At 38.5% G+C, this 21,847-nt stretch overlaps 1 protein-coding gene across 2 annotated transcripts; it reads right to left on the bottom strand.

The window, feature by feature from the left end:
- Positions 1 to 974: 974 nt before the first annotated feature.
- BTG3 (BTG anti-proliferation factor 3) lies at positions 975 to 21,582 on the bottom strand. Of its 2 annotated transcripts, XM_060010461.1 has the most exons (5): positions 21,340 to 21,582; positions 17,796 to 17,974; positions 13,118 to 13,255; positions 7,452 to 7,659; positions 976 to 2,334 (listed from the first exon to the last, which is right to left on the bottom strand). In XM_060010461.1, exons 2-5 carry the CDS (start codon positions 17,966 to 17,968, stop codon positions 2,095 to 2,097), a joined length of 759 nt encoding a protein of 252 aa, XP_059866444.1. In that variant the 5' UTR covers positions 17,969 to 17,974; positions 21,340 to 21,582; the 3' UTR covers positions 976 to 2,094. The 2 variants fall into 2 exon arrangements, with proteins under 2 accessions (XP_059866445.1, XP_059866444.1); XM_060010462.1 differs by lacking the exon at positions 13,118 to 13,255 and having other exon boundaries at positions 975 to 2,334.
- Positions 21,583 to 21,847: the final 265 nt, after the last annotated feature.

Genomic DNA, 21,847 nt, shown 5'->3' with positions numbered 1-21,847 from the left:
GGAGACAGACTTAGAGATGTTACAACTCCTAGAGTCCTAATTACTAGTTAAAAAGTTTGACACACTTTGAACTGCATACTTACTAGACTGAGTTTAAGATGTAGCTTCTTAAACTCAGAAAGATGTAGCTTCTTAAACTCAGAAAGAAAGATGGTTTTATTTCATTAGGAATGGATTGGAAAAGCTATATTGATGAGAGCTTTCTTTTGCTTTAAATAAATTTTGGAACAAGGTGACGTGGATAGTCAATAAAGGGCAGAATCTTCTACAGGTAACATATCTAATATGCAGTCAACTTCAAAATTAGCATTTTTCCTGAGACACTCTGCCATTTAGTTGTCAACACTAATGAATAAGAGATTTAGGAGATTTTTATAGTAATCTGATGTGGAAAGAAAGGTGTAGCTGGCTAGGTACTACCAAAAATATTTCCCTCAGCAATATAGCTATTATGCTTCTGATTTTCCCAACAGCCTTATAACTATGACATGTGCAAACTAACAGAACAAATGCTATCTGCTAACTCCATGATAAAAATACTTGAAACTTGCCACTTTTACAATTGCCTAGAAATCTTCCATTATCACCCAAACTCTAGGATCTATAAGGGAACAGTAACAAATTTTTTTTTTCCAACTTAAATAAAACTAATCTCCCTTGTGATGCCAGTTACCCCTAGGAAAATATGCTCAAGTTTGAATAAGCATTCACTATAAATCTCAGGGGAAAAAAAAGTAGATATGGTTTAGAAATATATTAAAAGTTGCATATGGCTTATCAAAGAGTACAATAACATTAAAACCACAGGCCTCTAAAGTTTAAAAGTAAGTTTTCTGTTGAAGTTGCAGACATTTTGAATTCCACATACTTCAAACCTTTGAGAGCTATGTATCCTTACGATTTGTGCACTTTTCTGGTAGTCTGTACATCAACAGAATTTATCAGCAAACACAACAGAAATATCTGGAATAGCCAAGGACATCCAATGATTTATTAGCAAGTTGTGATTTTTCTGGTAAGTCAAGTAAGTTAAGACTAGAAATCTAAAGATGTAGGTAATGAGAAAACATAATGATCTTTTAGTTTTTAAAAATTTACCTTCGGGAAAAAACCTAAATTCTTATATCTTTTTTTCTCTTTTCGTAGTTCAAGTACACTTATGAGACTGCTGGCATTACAAGTGGTATAAATATGGACTACTGAAGAATCTGAAGTACTGTACTATTTGGCTTTATTTTAGACCTCTAATAAAGACTTTAACATGTTGAAAAAAAGCACAAGGCACAGAGATTAGCGTAGCTATAAGAACATTTCTGCTTTATGCCATGGCACTAGGCGTATAAGTCAGATGTCATATCAAAATTTGTACAGGCCAAATTCTTGGTTAGGAAAATCCTACGTATAGTGACTCTAATGGTTGAAAGATGTTTCATTATATTTATATTTTCAATTATCTACTACTAACAAACTTTAGACGTTTTATATGAATCTTTTGATACTATAGCCTTTGGGAAAGGTATGGCTAATAAAAAGTCAATTTTTTAAAGAAAAGTTAATATTGTTAGTTTTATTCTTTGCTAAATATTTAATTAAACATATGGAAGTGAGATACCCTTTGCTCTTTCTCCCTTTTTATGCACAGAACAGAAGCACACATTGTCATGCCTCAAACTACTTTTTATTTGCAACTACATGATTTCACGCAATTCTTCTAAACAATGACATAAAATAGATTTCCTTGTGTATAAATAACTTACATACTCTCCATAAAGTAAATGCTCAAAGGTGCTAGAACAGATCGTCCACTCCTACAGTGTTCTCATATCCAACAGAGCTGATGCACAATATATAAATACTCAAGTCCAATATTAAAAACTCAGGCACTTGACTAACTTTAATAAAGTTTCTCAAACTATATCAATATATCTAAAGTGCATATATATTTTTTAAGAAAGATTATTCTCAATAACTTCTCTATAAAAATAAGTTTGATGGTTTAGCCCATCTAACTTTACTACTTTGAGTATGAACTTTTAATATGCAGTCAGGCTTATTCTACCTTCTCTCAACATGACACCAACAGAATCAAAGCAGCTAGTGAGGTGCTAACATGTGAGGATTAATCCAGTGATTCCGGTCACAATGCATTCCAGGAGGAGGTACCCATGTTACTGGAATTGGGCGATATGGTTTATTCTTCCTTCCCTGATTTGGATAACCAAATGGAACAGGAGGAGGGTAGTGACTTTGATGACCATTCCCTCGGTACATTCCTGGTTTTTTTCTGGGTAAAGGGTGCCACATTGGAAGAGGTGGGAATATCACCTCTGAAATCTGTAAAGAAGAGAAAACAGTAAGTTAATAAAAAGAAAAAATTAGTCATGTGTTATATAAAAACTAGGTGACCTTCCAGATTACTCATTAAAGAAAAACAAAATCACCCACCCACAACCCTAAGAGTAGGTCTAAGGCACATTCCTACAATCAAGTCTAAATATGTTAAAAACCTCAAATATAATAGGTGATCAATCAGCGTTTTTTCACTAAATGAGTGAAAATGAATAAACTCAAATACAGCAGTCTAAAGCAACCGGATATTTTCTGGCTATTTCAACCAAAGAAGATGAAAACACGGAATGAATAGAAGCTTGTAAGGACACATCATGTTTTAGACCACTGGTTTCCACAGCTGGCTAAAGAGTCACCTAAGAAGCTTTTAAATACAGAATGTTCATGCCCCAGCCCTGGTCTACTGAACAATATTAACAAAACTTTAGGAAGAAAGGCCAAGTATTTTGATGACCCTGCAGGTGATTCTAATGTAGCCAGTTCAGCATTTTGGAAAACAGTCTTAGGTTATCCCATAAGTCAAGTGGGACATCAAGTTCACATCATTCAAAATGTTATCAGCAGTTTCAGACCTCTCTGCTCAGAATGCCACACCCTGTGACTATGAGTTTCAGAGTTCTCTGATTTCTAATCTGCTCTTCCTAGTATAGGCATTTAAAAATTTATATTCTGTGTAACAGCACTGCATTCATGATAGAAAATTCAAAAGGTACAAAATTGTTTACAGTGGAAAAAAGTCTCTCTTCTTCATGTGATTACCAGCTACCCTCTCAGAGGCAGCTGACACTAATCAATTGTTTGATCATCTTTAGAGATATTCTGTGAATATACTTGGTATACATCTATATACACATTTATAAAAACTCACAAAATTCTGTATACTGCTCTTTGCACTTGATAAATACATCTCAGAGACATTCATCTCAGTACATAATGACTTTTTTTTGTCATTTTACAGCTAGACAGTAATGCAATGACTATGCCATAACTAAATTAACTGGTGTCTTGTTGGTAGTACATTTAGGCTGCTTTCAGTCTTTTAATATCAAAAAAACAATGCACAAAAGCAAACGAAACAATGCAGCAGTGAATAACCTTAGCACAGTTAATTCTTGATTATCTACAATAATGGGGAAATAAAGAATTTAGAGTTCAAACTAATTGACCTATACTACAAACCAGTAGCAAAGTGGAATGTTTTCATTTCTTTGTACATTGGGGTGTTGATAAGCTTTTAAAACTGTCAGAAAGACACAATCCCACAGACAACCACTGTTCTGATTTTTATCACCAGACTGAGTTTTCCCTGTTTGTGAACTTAATATAAATGGAATCATGTGGCATGTATTCTTCTGTACCTGGCAAAAATTTTTTTCTGGCCACACCGCCTGGCTTGTGGGATCTTAGTTCCCCAATCAGGGATCAAACCCATGCCCTCCGCAGTGAAAGAGGGGAGTCCTAATCACTGGACCACCAAGAAATCCCCAGCAAAATTCTTTTGCTCAATCAGATATTTTTTAGGTCCTTCCGTATTGTGTCTATTATTAGTTCTTTCTGTTTTAATGCTATTATCCTACTGTATGAATGAATACACAATTTCCTCCCATTCACTTGTTAATGGGTATTTAGGTTGTTTTCCTTTTTTTAATTAAATGATTATGAAAAAAGCTGTTATAAACATTCTAATATGAGGCTTTGTAGATATTTGTTTTTTTCATTTCTCTTGTTAAATACTTAGGAGTGGAACTGTTGGGTTATAGGGCAGATGCATATTTAACTTTGTAAATGCCAGTTTTCCAAAGTGGTTATACCATTTTACACTCCCATCAACAGTTTATGAATCCAGCTGCTTCACATCCTTGCCAACATTTGGTATTGTCAGACATTTTAATTTTAGCCATTCTGGAAGTAGTGTTTCACTGCAGTCTCAATTTGAATTTTCCTGATGACAAATAAGGTTGAGCACCTTTTTCATTTGCTTACTGGCCATTTATATAACTTCTTTTGTACAGCGTTTATTCTCATCTTTTGCCCACTGTTTTTAATTGGATCATGTCTTTTATTATTGATTTATAGGAGTGATTTTTAAAGTATATTCTGGAAACAAGTCCTTTGACAAATATATGTATTAAGAATATTTTGTCCCAGTCTATGCTTTTGCCCATTCGTTTTCTTAATGGTTTCTTTTTATTTATTTATTTATTTTTATTTATTATTTGGCTGCACTGGGTCTTTGTTGCTGCGCGTGGGCTTTCTCTAGTTGCAGCGAGCAGGGGCTACTCTTTGTTGCAGTGCGCGGGCTTCTCATTGAGGTGGGTTCTCTTGTTGCAGAGCTCGGGCTCTAGGCACAAGGGCTTCAGTAGTTGTGGCTCATGGACTTAGTGGCTCCGCGGCACGTGAGATCTTCCCAGACCAGGGATCGAACCCGTGTCCCCTGCAATGGCAGGTGGATTCTTAACCACTGTGCCATCAGGGAAGTCCCTCAAATTAGTTTTCTAATGTATGGTATCAGGTAGCAGTTAGGTTCACTTTTTTTTTTTTTTAATATATAGATTATCCAATTGTTCCAGTACTAGTTCTTGTATACTTACCCTACTGAATTGCTTTGGCACTTTTATTTAAAAAAAACAAAAACGAAATTGTACATACATGGGTCTACTTCTGGACTCTCTATCTGTTCCAATAATATATTTATATATCTTTAAATCATTATCACACTATCTTGATAAACATAATGACTTAATATTAGTGTGAGATCTCTGAGTTGATTCTCCTTTCTTTAAATTTTATCTAGAAAAAGGCTTTTGGGATTTTGATTGATAGCAAGTTGAAACTATAGATCAATTTGGGGAGAAATAACATAATTTTCATTCTTAATTAGTAGAATTATCTCTGGAGGTTCCTTTCAGAAAACACAGACCCCCCTCAGAGAACAAAGCTCAGAATTACTTTGCCCATACTTTGATAACCTCTTTTTTAAGGCTCTTGGTAATGCCAGGTTCAAGATGGAAAATGTATAGGTAAAAAAGATTAAAGTGGACCATCTGCACCAGCTTTCTACACAATGATTTTAAGAGCTATGCTTCTCAGTCATGAAATGTTTTGTAAGTGAATATAATGTCAAGGAGAAAAGCACATAAAGGACAGTTCAATTTCTATGCCTTTCTGTTATAATTTTATCCTAATAGTCTTTCAACATAGGGGAAAACAAATACAATTTAATTTTAAAAGAAAATCTAAAAATTAAAGGTCAATTTACTTGAAAAAATTAGCAGCAATCACTTCAATTTGGAATTTACATTCTTGCTTTGCTGTGTAACAAATAAAATTCTTGAGGTAAAATTAGCACACACCTGAATGAATTCCAGGCAATTTAACAGCTGTAATCTGTAGTACATAATACATCATACAGAGGAAAAAAATGTCCAAAATATTTATGGCCATGGTCTTAAAAATGATCCCTGAATTACAAATATTATGTTTACTTATCTATATAGGGAATCTCTTGGGAAGAATATAAAAATAACTGGTAATGAAAACCTCCATGCAAGGGCACAAGACTGGTCATTGTGGGAAGAGGAGGACGTGTCACTATTATACTCTTTTTTTTTTTTTAAATAAATTTATTTATTTATGGCTCTGTTGGGTCTTTGTTGCTGTGTGTGGGCTTTCTCTAGTTGCGGTGAGTGGGGGCTACTCTTCATTGTGGTGCGCGGGCTTGTCATTGCAGTGGCTTCTCTTGTTGTGGAGCACGGGCTCTAGGTGTGCAGGCTTCAGTAGTTGTGGCACGTGGGCTCAGTAGTTGTGGCTTGCGGGCTCTAGAGTGCAGGCTCAGTAGTTGTGGCACACGGGCTTAGTTGCTCGGCGGCATGTGGGATCTTCCCAGACCAGGGCTCGACCCAGTGTCCCCAGCATTGGCAGGTGGATTCTTAACCACTGCACTACCAAGGAAGCCCCTATACTTTTTCATACCGTTTCAACTTTTTGTTTTGGTTTGTATTTTTTTTTAAAGCAGGTGCATATGTTATAATATACACATATACATATACCCCTAAGAATGTGACAATCTTCAGAACTAAGCTTCCTCTCAAGCCTAAGAAGGATAATTCAACAATTAAAAAAAAAATAGGGCTTCCCTGGTGGCGCAGTGGTTGAGAGTCCACCTGCTGATGCAGGGGATGTGGGTTTCTGCCCTGGTCCAGGAAGATCCCACATGCCGCGGAGCGGCTGGGCCCGTGAGCCATGGCTGCTGAGCCTGCGCGTCCGGAGCCTGTGCTCCGCAACGGGAGAGGCCACAACAGTGAGAGGCCTGCATACTGCAAAATAAATAAATAAATAAATAAATAAATAAATAAATAATTAAGAACTCAAAAATTAAGTTATACTGAAAGGATGTTCATTATATAAATGTATCCTGGATTTAAAGGTTCAGTTTCTCATACTCATGATACTCTGATTTCTTACTCATTAAGGTCTAAATTCTCATTTTAGCCCAAATCAAACCCTACCAGAAACCTGGTATGTTTAATTATGTCTAATTAAGTCCAAATTAATAAAAATAGGTATATTTTAAAATATACTCAAAATTAGAAAAACTACACGTACAGAATAAGGCTCAACTCAAAGGACTTCTTTAAATTTTAGTATCAGGAGCTATATGACTCTTTAAATGTTAAAGCAAAGAAAGATATTGTTTTGGCTTGAGTGAAAAAGAATAATTTAGTGAGGTTTCTCTTTAATCATAGAAAGGGAAAGAACATGAAAGTTAGGTACAAATTGGAAGTGTTAAAGGCTACAAAAAAATGAGTAGCTATTTTTGAATGCAATAAGGATTTTTAAAACATCAGGAATGTTTTATCACCATTATTTTTTCTATTGTTTTTACAATGTATTCATCCCACTTATTTAGTAAAGCAGACCTTTGATAATATGACTCAGGATGCCTATTTCATCTGAGGTAGCAGCTTCCCCTTAGCGTGGGAAGGCAAGAACTGTGATCCAGAATTTCAACTCAGAAACTTTGGGCAACATAAGCAGGACTACCTAGAATGCCCTTGCAAGCCTTGCTCATGACCTTCAATATGGAGCCACTTCATAGTTACCTGGTACACGGGGCTAGGGGTCGCAGCCACTGAATTGGGTTTCACTTCTACTTCCTTACTTGTTTCTTCATCTGAAGAAGAGGACCCTGAATGATAATCAGAGGTAACCTTATCAAGGGCCCTGGTCACTTTCTTGGAAATCTCATCCTTGTTCTCATCCTCATTTTCAAAGCTGGCAACAATGAATGCGTTGTTTTTCTCTCCATACCTAAGAATAAAAAAACCAAAAAACTTACACACCTTGAAGTCACATCAACAAAGCAAGGAATGTCCACAAAAACAACTGATCAGGTCTGGACATGCCATCAGTTCCAGGCAAAGAAGGAACCCTCCCAGAACTTGATTCTACATCTATAGTATCCTAACCCAGCTCCATGCCAACAGGCAGGCCACAATTTTCTACTCCTGGTCTATTAAAATACAAATAAAAAGTGACCTCATTCTCTTTTCCAATTTTCTTTTCTACTGCCTCCTGACAAAAATAAGTTGTCTACAGTATCAGAGAAACTCATTGTTTTGATTACATTTTTGTACGTACCACTGAAACTGGCCATACAGAACTTTCTAACAAATTTTTAACTGACCCTTATAACAGATCCTAGTAATTCAAGTCAAAAATCAACCAGACATTTCCTATGGGATTTACTTTTACCACGATTAAATAAAAAAGAGGCCTCTGTTTCCTATATCCACACTGACAAAAACGAGAACTGAGGCAACTGTTGAAGTACTACTGTTGAGGAAAATAAAAGGATTTTGCTTGAATTTTTCTGCTGATTTCATAGAGATTCCTATGATAAATGCTTACCCCTCATCTTATTTTTTTAAAATTAAGCAAACGTTTTTATCCTTCCAAAACATTTTTAAAGCTTTGATCTAAGAAAAATAATTGTCAGAACATGTAACTTCGGCTGTTGGGTACTAGAAAAAAGGAAAATAAATTCTGCAATGAGGGAAAATAGCACAACACACAGTAAAACTAGGAGTTTTCATTGAGAGGACAGAGGAGAAACCCACAAATCCATTCAAATAGATTGCACAACATAAACAATATGAAACAATTTCTACGAAGTTAGGACAAAGGAAATGAATTGTTAAGCAGTCTTACATAGCATGTAATTAAAGTTAAACAAAGTGATTCTAAGCTTAAAAAATATAACAACATCAACAGAAAATAGGGTTAATTGACTATGATGTCAATTAATTTCATTCATGATAATTCTTATCTCAAATTATTTCTGAATCAGGATTATATCTACAATTAAGTAAAAGGCCTAACTGCAACAAAGCCTTTGAAAGTTTAAATGGCAATCAAGTAGTCTCACAGGTGAGTTCTGCTTCTTTCAACTGTGCTATCTTCCGTTCTCATAGGCTGGATGAGGCCATAAATGCAATCTAAATATGGTACATAATTTCCTTTTCTATTCTTTTTCAGTCTCTCTCATAAAAGGAGTTGCTGCAGGATGGTGGAAAGAGCACTAGACATGTTTCTGGTTCTGTTCTGTCATTAACGAGCTCTGTTACCAGGTGCAAGTTATTTAATCTCTCCTGGCCTTAGTTTCCTATCTGCAGAATGAGGAAGCTGAAGATGGCTGGCTAGTGGTTAGTCTTCAGCTGGTGATTCCTCTTAGAAGATGCCTGAACAGTGGGAAGGGTTCTTCACAACACAGAATTCATGAAGTATAATTTCAAGATTACTTAGCCTTGGGTTGTAGCAGTGGAAATCTACCCCTTGGTCCTCTCCAGGTTTAAAGACACAACAAATTTCAATAAAATCAAAGGTTAATTCATATATTAATACCAGCAGTATTAACAATGGGCTTAGGCCTACCTTCAGTATTGCCCATTAATGGAGTCAAAAGTCAAGCAAAACAGAAAGGCAAGAAATTTGAGAAAAATCCCTGCCTCTGTAGAAACAGAAACCTAATCCAAGGGCAGACATCTAATGATTGAAGGATCAGCTTTATTAACTCAGGTTTCTTCGACACTCAAGCTCAGTTAGGTTCTGCATTTTTCCCGTGGTAGTATTTTGGTATGAGGGCTCTCTTCAGGGTAAGTGAAGCTACTTACTATATTACTGTACATTAGAATGTGCAGTTAATTCCTCAGAATTCGTAATGGACAACTTTTAAATTTTCCAAATTTCAATGACACACTGCTAAAACATTCAGGTCTACTGAGTTAATTTGAAACAAATCAATAGTATCTATTGCTCTTTATCAGGAAAAGAAAGGATTACAGAAATTACAAACAAAAAAAGAAGTGTAGAATATTGAGTAGATAATAAAGCTGCCAGCTATTTGCAGGCCTTCTCCTTATAGGATCTGTTGTCTATTCAGTATCTTCTAAAATATTTCACTTAGTGAAATATTTCTAACTATATAACATTTTGCACTCTTCCAATATTTATCCTTATGGAATAACTATGAAGAATGTTCTCTTTGAGTGCATTTCAATTTTTTTCATAACCTTAGCCTTTAGTATACCAATGAGTTATTATTTTTAATGACTCAGATATTTATTCAATTATATAACTGCTATATCAGCTTTAATTTTCAGAATAGTTCCAGTTTTGGTCTAAAAGCACTAATATCTCAGTCTCCTCTATTAATTTATAGCAATCACCTCTACCCAATCACTAACAGGTCTTTCTTTCTGGGATTTCTATCATTACTGAATGAGCACTCATATTCTGAAAATATCAATAATTTCTATTAACTGTGAAAAACCTCACATCATAGCCACTTTGGGGCAAAATTCTGATCATATATAAAATAATTAGAAGGCTACTGAATGCAAAGATTTTCTTATATTAACAAGATTAAAGCACAGTAATTTTTTATTATCTGGCATCATCAAGTAATGAAGTATCCACTTAAGTAGAATGTCCATGTAACTAAAGCTTTTATCTTCAGGTGCCAAGATGTAGTTTAAGCATTTCAAATAAATATGTCCAAAATGTTTATATAATTAGCCAACTTCTTAAACATCCTTGGATATGGAAACTTTTCCCTAATGACTTAAGATCATTGTATTAAGTATTCATTATTTGATGTTGTGATAATACATTTGGGTCAACTCTTTTGCTTTTTTGTTCCTGCCTCTATGTCAGACTATTACTTTTTTTTGTAGCTTTATGACAACAGTATCCTGGGGGATTGGTTCCAGGACCATCCCTGCCTCCCTCCAATGCCAAAATCTGTGGATGCCCAAGTACCTTAAATAAAATGGCATGGTACTTTGCATACAACCTATGCACACTCTCCCATACACTTTAAATCATCTCTAGATTACTTATCATATCTAATACAATGTAAATGTTATATAAATAGTTGCATAGCATGGCAAATTCAAGTTTTGCTTTTTGGAACTTCTTTCCCCCCCCTCAAATATTTTTGAACTAAAGTTGGTTGAATTCATGGATGTGGAAACCTCAGATACAGAAGGCCAACTGTACTAGGAACAATCCCCTTTCAAATGCCACATAATTTTTTATGGGCTGGAAAACTATACAACTAACTTAAAAGAACTGTGTGTTAAGTAAGAGTAAATCATGATCAAAGTGTGGGCCTCATAAAAAGTAAACATTTCAATATAGTAACTTTGTGATAGCTATTTCTTGTACACTGAGGTCTTCTGCAGGGATTCATTCAGTGGTCCAAGTCTATAAAACAAAGTCTGATCCTGGCCTACGGTAAGTGCTTAATTAGTCCCAGACTCTAAAAATGTTTGACCTTCTTAGACCAAAAATTGAGATATCTTGCTCTTCCTTTTTCTGAGAAATAAGTATTGGAGAATCTACTACCTACACCTGGTTTCCCAAAGCAATAAGCTTATATAAGCCACCAGCTTATATCAAGCAGCTCCAGGGTGGTCCAGAAAATTGTTGCAGGATTACCATGTATTTTTCCAACATGTCTTCACCACCACTTTCACTGCTGCAGATCATGTCAAAGGCTATGACCACCTTTGGAACATATTAGGGTTGCATCAAAAAGCACCTCTACTATAATCAATGGGTGAACTGTACCTCTAAACCAAAGAGAAAACCCTAAAGGAACAGCTGTAGGAAATTACTCACAGGGGTTCCATGCATCTATTTATCCTGTTCCTCCTGCCTGGAAATGTCCTTCCAACCTTGTCATCTAGTCAACTGCAACTCATCCTTCCCCACTCAGCTCAAGTATCACCTACTCTACAGTCAGCCCTCCATATCCATGGGTTCTGCATCCATGCATTCAACCAACCACAGACCAAAAACATTTGGGGAAAAACAATCCAGAAAGTTCCTAAAAGCAAAACTTGATTTTTTTTCAATTCAAGCAACTATTTACATAGCATTCACATTATACTTACAACTATTTACACAGCATTTACATTGCATTAGGTACTATAAGAAATCTAGAGATGATTTAAAGTATATGGGAGGTTATGCATAGGTTATATGCAAATACTACACTATTTTATATAAGGGACTTGAGCATCCGAGGATATTGCCTCTGTGTGTGTGTGTGTGTGTGTGCATGTGGCCGGGGCGGGGGCATGTTCTGGAACTAATCCCTCACCAATACCAAGGGCTGACTATAGTCTTTCCTGAGGCAGTGACTTTCTCCTTTGTGCCACCAACTACTGCATTTTGTACATAATTCTATTATAGCACAAATCACACTCTGTTGTAATCTGCTTATTCTTTCTTCTCCCTTATTACACTCTGAACTACCTGAAAGAAGAATGTCACTTTCATTTTTTAAAAATCTTACAACTAAGAATGCCTGGTCCAAAATGAGTATATTTTTATTTTATTTATTTATTTATCTATGGCTGTGTTGTGTCTTTGTTGCTGCACGCGGGCTTTCTGTAGTTGCGGGGAGCGGGGGCTACTCTTCGTTGCAGTCCACGGGCTTCTCATTGCAGTGGCTTCTCTTGTTGCAGAGCACGGGCTCTAGGCACGTGGGCTTCAGTAGTTGCAGCACTTGGGCTCAGTAGTTGTGGCTCGCAGGCTCTAGAGCACAGGCTCAGTAGTTGTGGCGCATGGGCTTAGTTGCTCCACAGCGTGTGGGATCTTCCTGGACCAGGGTTCAAACCTGTGTCCCCTGCCTTGGCAGGCCGATTCTTAACCACTGCACCACCAGGGAAGCCCACAATGAGTATTTTTAGAATGAAGTTCAATTAGATTTCATACCTAACACTCACCTTTTACAATTCTGCTCATTAGGAGACAAGAAATAATTTCCATTATGAAAATAAAACCATGAAAATATCACTCAGCCACTTAAAAACCAAAAAGGGGGAGGGAGGCAAGAGTAGAAACAAACAGAAACAGAAATCAACCAAAAGTTAATATCCAGTATTATTTGGGATTAGCGTCTTTCCTAATTTGAAGAGGGGAAAGACAAGGGCACCACCAATGAAAGAAGATATAATTGACCTATAGGGAGTCTAGGTGTCTAAATTCTACAATAGAGTTCTTGGTAAAGCTCTAAAAAAAAAACCCTGCTCTATCAGTTTTTGAGTTCCAAGAAGAATAGTTTACAAAATTCACAGCTGAGAAAGCCAAACAACCAGCTCCTGGCTATAAAAATACATGTGTAGGCAGTACCTGAGAGAATTTCATAAAATCAGTTCCAGCATGGTAATCAGTTAAGCTGCCAAACTCAAGAACTCACCGACAGCACACCTCACATGGGTCCACCCATAGAGTGAGTTCCTTTGGCAAGCCCAGGTCACTGTACAAAATGCAGCTGTTCTCACAGGCTTTCAGGACATCAGGATCAACTCTCTGAAACTTATTGACACGAATGCATCTACAACAAAGTGGAGTAATGTTAATAGCTTTAAATAAATGTAAATCAGAAACTTTGTTATATCTATTAGTTTTTGCCAACATGAATTTAAAAAAATAAAATGAACCCTGGCAAAGAACCCAGGAATATCTATCCTAAATAGATAATAAATCTGAACTAAAGGCAAAGAGGCAGCAGCATCATCAAGACTACCCAGCCTGGTGGAAAGTAGAGTCTGTGTGAGCACAGGGAAATCACTAGAACTGGCTCTACTTCATTTCACACAGAAACTACTCAATCTCACACGTACATTAAATGAGCAAGGAGTATGAAAGTTGCAAGAAATTACTTAGAGCTTTGAAGTAAAAGTTTTAATAGGTCAAATTCCTATATAACAAAATCTCCAACTCACAAAAGACCTCGACCAATGGTTCAAATAATATTTGGAAATTCTTGCGACAAGTTTTGATCTGTTGTTACCTTGCTTAAGAAGGGTATCCTATGCCTTACCTATAATTGTTCTCTAAATACCGAATCAGTCAAGGACACAGAACCATTCATACCATGTACTTAAGATTAAAATATAATCCAGGGACTTCCCTGGCAGTTCAGTGGTTAAGAATCCATCTTCCAATGCAGGGGACGCGGGTTTGGTCCCTGGTCGGGGAACTAAGACCTCACACCGCAACTACTGAGCCGGTGCACTCTGGAGCCCGCATGCCGTGATGAGAGAGAAGCCCGCGCACCGCAACAGAAGAACCTGCATGCCACAATGAAGATCCTGCATGCCACAACTAAGACCCGATGCAGCCAAGTAAATTAATTAGAAAAAAAATCCAAAAGTGTTATTGGCTTATTTCACTTAACCTCTGTTACTCGAGTTTTCCTTTTTTTTTTTTAAGTTATTGAAAGAGAGAAAAAAATTCTAAACCACTAAAGACTGTTCCTTTTTTTTTTTTGGTCGCACCACATGGCTTGCAGGGATCTTAGTTCCCCAACCAGGAATCTAACCCATGCCCACAGCAGTGAAAGCACAGAGTCCTAACCACTGGACTGCCAGGGAATTCCCATCTGTTCCAATTTTTCTAACCTAAGAAATACCATTCACAGCTACCTATCAGAATGCTCAAAGACGGTTCTCAGTATGAATGCAAAAATACCTGTTAAAATAAGTATTCTGCTTACATAGAGAAACGTTAGCTACAATGAAAGTATTTACTGCCTACAACTAAGAAATCAATCAAGAGAACCCAGGTTTTAGTACGAGTCCTGAGTACTAGTATTATTGGGTGAATTTAGATTAAGTCATTTTACTTCTTCAGACCCCAAAAATATGGAAAATATAAGTTAATTGACAAATACTGATTATATCACTAAATACAATACTGTAACATCAACAGAATATACTATTTAAATTTTTTTAAAGTTTAATTATTAGTTAATTTCAACTTTCATTTAAAACAGTGAAAAAAGTTCTCATTAGGTAACAGCTAATATGTATTTCTAAATAATAATAATAATAATAACTCTTTTTGAAGGTTTACCATGCAATAGAGAGTCTTCTGAACGCTCTGCATGTACAGGCATACCTCAGACATTGCAGGTTTGGTTCCAGACCACAGCAATAAAGCGAGTATCTCAATAGAGCTAGTCACACAAATTTTTGGTTTCCCAGTATATATAAAAGTTGTATTACAGTACACTGTAGTCTATTAAGTGTGCAATAGCATTATGTCTAAAAAACAATGTACATAGCTTAATTAAAAACTACTTTATTGCTAAAAAATGGTAACCATCTGAGCCTTCAGCAAGTCTTTGTAACAGTAACACCAAAGATCACTGATCACAGATCACCAAAACAAATATAATAATGAAAAAGTTTGAAATACTGTAAGAATTACCAAAATGTGACAGAGACACAAAATGAGCAACGGCTGTTGGAAAACTGGCACTGATAGCCTTGCTCAATGCAGCTGCACAAACCTTCAGTTTATAAAAAACGCAATGTCTGTGATGCGCAATAAAGCAAAGCACAATAAAATAAGGTATGCCTATGTTAACTTTTTAAATTTTCACAATGATCCTGTGAGTTAGATACTATTTTCTCCACTGTAAAAAAGAAAGGAGGCAGAGAGAGTTTGAGTAACTTGCCCAAAATTACACAGCTAGAAAGTAATGAATCCAGAGCTCAGATCCAGACGAGATGCCAAAGTTCACTTTATTAAACAACCCTATTATGCCTGTACTTATCGTAACATCACCGTTAACAATTTAGCAAATTCAGAGTAAAAAAAATATTTTAAGCCATGTAAGATACTCTTTATTCCTTTCTATAAGATGGTCCTATGTTACAGATTCTAATGTTGTGTAGGTTGATTCAAAAGTCCCATGTGCACCAGGATCAAAAGCAATTAAGCGTAAGGTAGATCTTAGATGTATGTGTTTGTTTTTTTTATCTACAACGAGGGAGATGTAGGCTCTAAGCTTAAAAAAATATATGTAAATATAGATGCTTAAATAGAGACTCGCTTCAACAAAATTTGCATACCTTACATATTTTTATGCTATTTTTTTCACTCTAGATACTGCGACGATTTACCCATTAACCACTCTTCAAAAACAAGATTTTAAAAGCTGCATAAAAATAGTCCATTGTTTACTTAATGTTGACAGTGTAGCGCTTTCCAATTTTTTTGCAATTATAAAGTGTAAGAAATATCCATATTCATACATATTTGTCTGCATTCTGATTATGCTTCTAGAATAGATTTTAGGAGATCTACTTTTCAAAGACTGTGAATATTTTTATAGATCTTGATAATGTTACCAAATTGCTCTTATTTGTATAAGAGAAACACACCTCCCTGCAGAGAAACATACTAATTTATAAAAACTTTAGAAGAAAAAGAACTTTACGGATTGAAGAGTCTACTAACTCTGGTTAATCCTATAGTCTATTCATTTTTATAAAAGAAACGACCCACAATTAACTCTAATAGTTTTCTACTTCAAAGAGGGCTTCAAAATGACTCAATAATGATACTTCTGATTATATGCCGATTTAATCCTGTGGATAACTTTTTCCCTCAAGTTTTTAGAATTAATGGAAATAAAATTGTACACTGTCTGACCTTTAAGCATTTACTTGATAGTGTCTCCTTTTTCAGTAATAGTACGGTGGCTTGGCACTTCCAAAAGCCTTAGTCCAATGTCAATTACATCAGTGTAAAAAGCTTGAACAGCTCTAATTCACAAAAGCTGTTCACTCTATCAGAAATGAAGATGTGCAGAAAAAAATTAAGAGAATCAAGTGAGAGGATAAAAAACAGTAACTTGAGTGCTTTATATAGAACATCCACATTTCTACTTTCACTCACCACATTTTCCAATATACTAGGAAACCTCTTTGGATAGAAATGAAGAGGAAAATATATCAATTACTTTGATCTTTTCTTTTCAACAGATCATATGCTCACCTGGCTTTTAGCAAATGAGAACTAAACAAATCATATTTTCACCTCCCTTGCACACTCCGTGAACAGTCTTACAGTTTCAAGAGCTCAGCGACTGAAAGGAAGTTCTTTTTACTGTGAAGGGCTGATTTGTGGAGGAATCTTTGGGGACAGCAATATGCATAAATAAAAGAATTTCTGTATTCATGATAGTCACAACTGTTCCACTTTTATTTTTTTGGTCACATCCACAAATGGGGCATGGTTTGAACAGCTGAGTTTAGCAGAATATTCTCAACTCAGGTTCCCAAGTAGTCACATAAATACTAAAGAGTGAGCATGCCAGGACATGTTTTACAGGAGGCTGCTCTTCTTTAAACTGTAAATGTAACTTATAAACCACAGTACAAAAGATAGCTGGGAGTGAGAATTGCCTTCACTCTCAGAGACAAGGCTGTGGGAGGACTGTGGTATACAGAAAGCTCATAAGAATTTAGGGTCAGTGAGACCTGAATTCAAATCCCAGAGCTAATACTTACCAGTTGTGAATCATAGGTAAGTTACCTTCATCTATAAAATGGTTACAATGGCTTCTACCACAACGAATTATGCACAGTACAAATGAAATTATTCCTGTGTCAAGAACATGTTAGGTGTCTAATAACCTTAGTTCTCATTTGCCAAAAAACTTCTAACACGTAACATGTAATTTACTTTTAAATACAAGGAACTCATTTCCCTCAACCCTTACCATGCCCCCTTTTAAGTGATAGTTTTAGGGGTTCTCTACAATTGGGAAAGCCCTCAACTACCTGTGATACTTAAAGAAAAACACTCAGGAACCACACTATGACCACAAGACTAACTCCCATGAGCCTATACTATTAGCCCCCCAAGTCCAGGCAGTGGGACTCGAACAACGAATACTTGTATTTTAAAGTGAATAAGGAAAAAATAAAACTGACACACTCCTGAGTTGGGTATTTTGCAGATAAACTGTGAAAGGCATGGACTGGACACACCCATCATTCCTCTGGCCTGGCACTCATTTGAGGAGCTGATCAGCCTCTTCATTTAGTCCAATCTAACTGTCCAAGCTATTCCTTTACCTGTAGGCCTGTCCTTTTGATGGTTTTTCCGGATACCAGTGATTTTTATATTTTTCTTGAAGTATTAGAGTCAATTTCTCAGCAAACCTCTCGACTGCTTCTTTTTTCAACTTATCATGTTTTCGAACTAGCCTTGTGAAAAAGAAGACTACGGCAGCAATTTCGTTCTTCATCTTTCCCTGCAAAGATAAAATAGTTTTTCTCAAAAAACCAAAACATCAAAACTTGAAGATAAAGCTCTGCAAAATATCCCTCCTTTACAGCAGCACCCCTTCCTCCTTCTAATTTTATCTTGTTTCACTGGTTCATATCTGGAGTAGGGAACAGTCACTAATTTATGTCATAAAGACCTTATTATAAAATACTGTTCAAGAGTCTTATCACCTAGCTTTGTAAAGGAGTTCAGTAAAGAGAGCACACCAAATTGCTCCTGTTAGCTAAAATAAAATCAGAGATATCACTCAAAGAGAAGCATTACAATGATACCATTATATAGTTTTTACTTAAATGTGTCAATATTTAGCTACAATAATTCAAGTTTAAAGTTCTATAAAATAACTTGTATTTTAAAACATAAAAAAGTCCACTTTAAAATCCAGTATTGTAGTCACTACTTTGGCAGTTCCTAAAAAGGTCATATATATAGCTACCATATGATCCAGCAATTCTACTCCTAGCTCTATACCCAAGAGAAATGAAACCATATGTTCACACAAAAACTTGTACACAAATGTCCACAGAAACATTATTCGTAATAACTAAAAAGTAGAAATAAACTAAATGTTGATCAACTGATAAATGGAAAAATAAAGTGTGGTATATTATTCGGCAACAAAAAGAAATGACATACTGATATGTGCTACAACATGTATGAAACTTGAATACATTATGCGAAGGGAAAGAAGCCAAAAGACCAAATACTGTATGACACCAATTATATGAAATGTCCAGAATAAGCAAATCTATATAAACAGAAAGTAGATTAGTGGCCTAGGGGTAGGAGGATGGGGGGGAAGGAGTGATGTCAGTGAGTATAAGATTTCCTTTTGAGGTGATGAAAATGTCCTAAAATTGACTGTGCTGATGGTTGTACAACTCTGTGAATGTACTAAAACCGAAGACCTGTACATTTTAAATGTGTGAATCGTATAGTATGTGAATTATATTTCAATAAAGCTGTTATACACAAAGAAAAAAAATCCATCATCGAGCTTCTGTAAGCACTTTCAAGAACAGAGATATATTTACCTAAAAAATATGACCAAAAAACCCCAACTCTATCAAAACATATTTAAGAGAGTGGAAATTCAGGGTCATTCACAGAAAATCTAAAAGAAATAATCAAAGATTCAGCTGCATATTGGAACTGCCTCAAGAAGGACTCTTTTTAAATGACAGATCTGATTTATCACTGATTAATGCATAAAGGCAAAAACCTTGTACTGGGATTGTTTCGATGTATATTCTTTCTTTGCTTGATGAGCTCATTCATTTGGCTGCTGTAAGTAACTTGGAGTTATTCAGATGCTGCGTTTATTAAGCAACATCACCTTTTCAGAGCCAATTATTAAAGACATACAGCCCCTGTTATGTTTAGTGCAAAAACTGACCAACCCAGCCTATAGTTTGTGTTCTTTCACATTTAAAAAATACAGCTGATTCTGTTAGCTTCCTTTTTCTTTTCTCAAAGTTGCTCTTAAAGTCCGTCTTCATAAGATTCCTTTCCTCCTTGTGCAAATTCAAACAAGGGACCTCAGTGTGAAATAAATTCTATATGTTATTTGAGAGGTGTGCTGGCAGCCATGGCCACCCTGATGCTAGATGGGAAGACACCCAGACCTTCCTCCTGGAAACCCTAGAATGCCAAGTCTACCTTCTATGGCCAGCTGCACACAATCCCAGCCCTCCACAACTGCTGTGCAGCCTCCTCCTGAAAAAAAGTCAGCCATTTCCACTTATAAAGCTATATTTATACTCCACCACCTTATGATGGAAAAGAAAACCCACTGCAATTTAATACATGGTTTGGGATGAAACTTGCTGATGGAACTCCATTAGCCTCCACCCCACCAAAGAAAACTAGAAAGGTACTCAATCCCTAACTAGCTCATTCTCCTTATTCATTAAATTGGCCAACTATGTTCCACATATCTGAGTTTTGTTTTCCTTTTATTTTTTCTTCTCTGTTTCATATCAAAAAATAAAAGGAAGAAAGGAAGGAAAAGAACCACTTAGTGGTGGCTTTGGGTTGTAACACAAGATGAGTCATATGGAATTACTTTTTTTTTTTTTTCAGTTTGAGGGAATGATGCCTGGAAGAGCTGAGAATTTAACCCACCTCCACCGGTCAGTATTCTAGGAGTACCAAAAGGGCAGCCCTAGAGGGGAGAGTTATGAGGTCAGGGAGAGAGAAACCAGAAGCCAGCAGGGCCAAGAAGCCCTTAGGCGCCCCGAGTAAGTCGCCGCAATTCCTCCACCCACACTCGGAGCGAAAAGCTCCCATTTTAAACATCGCACGGTGACGTCATCCTCGGACGTAGTCACCGAGGCGGCTGCCCCTCAAGTTCTACTTTGTTCCACAGGGTCCTCTGCTCACGGCGGCGGGGAGAGAACCCAAAGGAAAATCCAGTCCTGCCTTCCAGGAGTTCATAACTTTGTACTTTTCCCTTTCTTGTAACGAAGAGCTTCATCGCGGCCGTTTCTAGAAACAAGTATTTCTCCCGACAGACGTTCCCAAGGTTGAGGAAGGGGGGGTGGCGGGGGGAGGTCCCGGCCGCGGGGGGTGACGAGCCCTCGACCAGGCTCCGCGGCGACACAAAGCGGGCTCTGGACCCCGAGCGACAGGATTCCCACGGGGCCGGGAGTTGGGCTTTGTAAGCCATCCAAGCCTGCTGCTCGGCACTCGCGCTTGGGTTTGAAGAGCGCCGGGTGAGTAGGCACCAAACGTCCCCACCCACTCCTGGAAGAACGGCCTGCACGCGCGTCCAACTTCTGCAATCGCGGGTTTTCCTGAGTTAAGGGGTCAGCGCCCCGAGCCCCCTTCCCTCCCTCCCGCGAACAGCCTCGCAGGGTCCGCAGCCCCCGGGAAGGCTCCAGCCTCCGGCAGCTCCGGGTTCAAGGACCGGGCTCCCCTCAGGCGCGACTCCCCCCCGCCCACCCAGACAGCGAGCCGGATCCCCGGCTCCAGAAAACCCACAGACGCGGAGGGGGAGGGGGCGTGGGCAGGCGCAGGGCTGTCGCCCACCGCGAGCAGAAGGTAACGCGCGGTGAAAACGTGGCAGGAGCCTCGAGGCGGCGTCTCCTCCGTCGCGATGCCGCTGAGGGTCCCGCGGAAACGCTCGCGGGCCGCCCCCCTCCGTCCCCAGCCCTTCCTTCGCGCCGGGCCAGAGCCGATGCAAGCAGGTTCGACCCCGCACTCCTCCTGGTTCCCCCGCGCGCTGCCCGCCCGCGAGCCTTCGACGTGGCCGCAAAGGCGCCCGGACCACCCTCCTCCCGAAGCCCTCAGCCCCGCCATGTCCGCCTCCTCCCGGCCCAGTATCCTCACCGCCGCCGCCTCCGCTCTGGGGCCACAGATTCCCTCCTGGCCGGGAACCGAGGGCGCCGCCTCAGCGGGCCGGCGCTCGGCGGCAGTGAGCGCGGCGAGCCTAGTCTGGCGCGTGCGGCTCCCGCGTCGTCGGGCGGCCGAGCGCGCGCTGAGAGGGCGGGCTGGTGGGCGCGCGCGAGTGAGCGAGCAAACGCGGCTCTGAAGCGGCGCGCGGGGGGCTCGCGGCCCGGAAGAGGGGAGGGGCGATGACCCGGGAAAGGGATGGCGCCGCGCGGGACCGGCTCGCGCTCCTCGGGGGGAGGAGCCAGAGGCAGGGCTTCGTCGACGTCCCGCCCCCAAGGCTCCGGCCTCGCTGTGCGAGCCTCGAAGCGCCTTCAGTCTTGCGACGCGCCAGCGGAGCTTCAGGTCAGACGGCGAGGGCCGCAGCACCGCGGGCTTCCCTCCTCGGGAAGGAACGGCGCTGAGAGCCGAGCGGACCCTCGCCAGCCCGCCCTACCTGCTGCAGCGT

The sequence above is a fragment of the Delphinus delphis genome, chromosome 4 (genome assembly GCF_949987515.2).
Source record: "Delphinus delphis chromosome 4, mDelDel1.2, whole genome shotgun sequence".
NCBI lineage: Eukaryota > Metazoa > Chordata > Mammalia > Artiodactyla > Delphinidae > Delphinus > Delphinus delphis.
The sequence above is the reverse complement of the archived record's forward strand: the minus strand, read 5'-3'. Positions and strand labels throughout refer to the sequence as shown.

Coding starts and splice junctions, on each gene's coding strand:
- BTG3 (XM_060010461.1), bottom strand. CDS start 17,968: ATGAAGAACGAAATTGCTGCCGTAGTCTTCTTTTTCACAAGGCTAGTT. Junction 7,660..13,117: donor CCATGTGAGGTGTGCTGTCG/GTGAGTTCTTGA, acceptor TTTTATTCTTAG/GTATGGAGAGAAAAACAACG. Junction 2,335..7,451: donor CCCCTAGCCCCGTGTACCAG/GTAACTATGAAG, acceptor TCTTCTTTACAG/ATTTCAGAGGTGATATTCCC.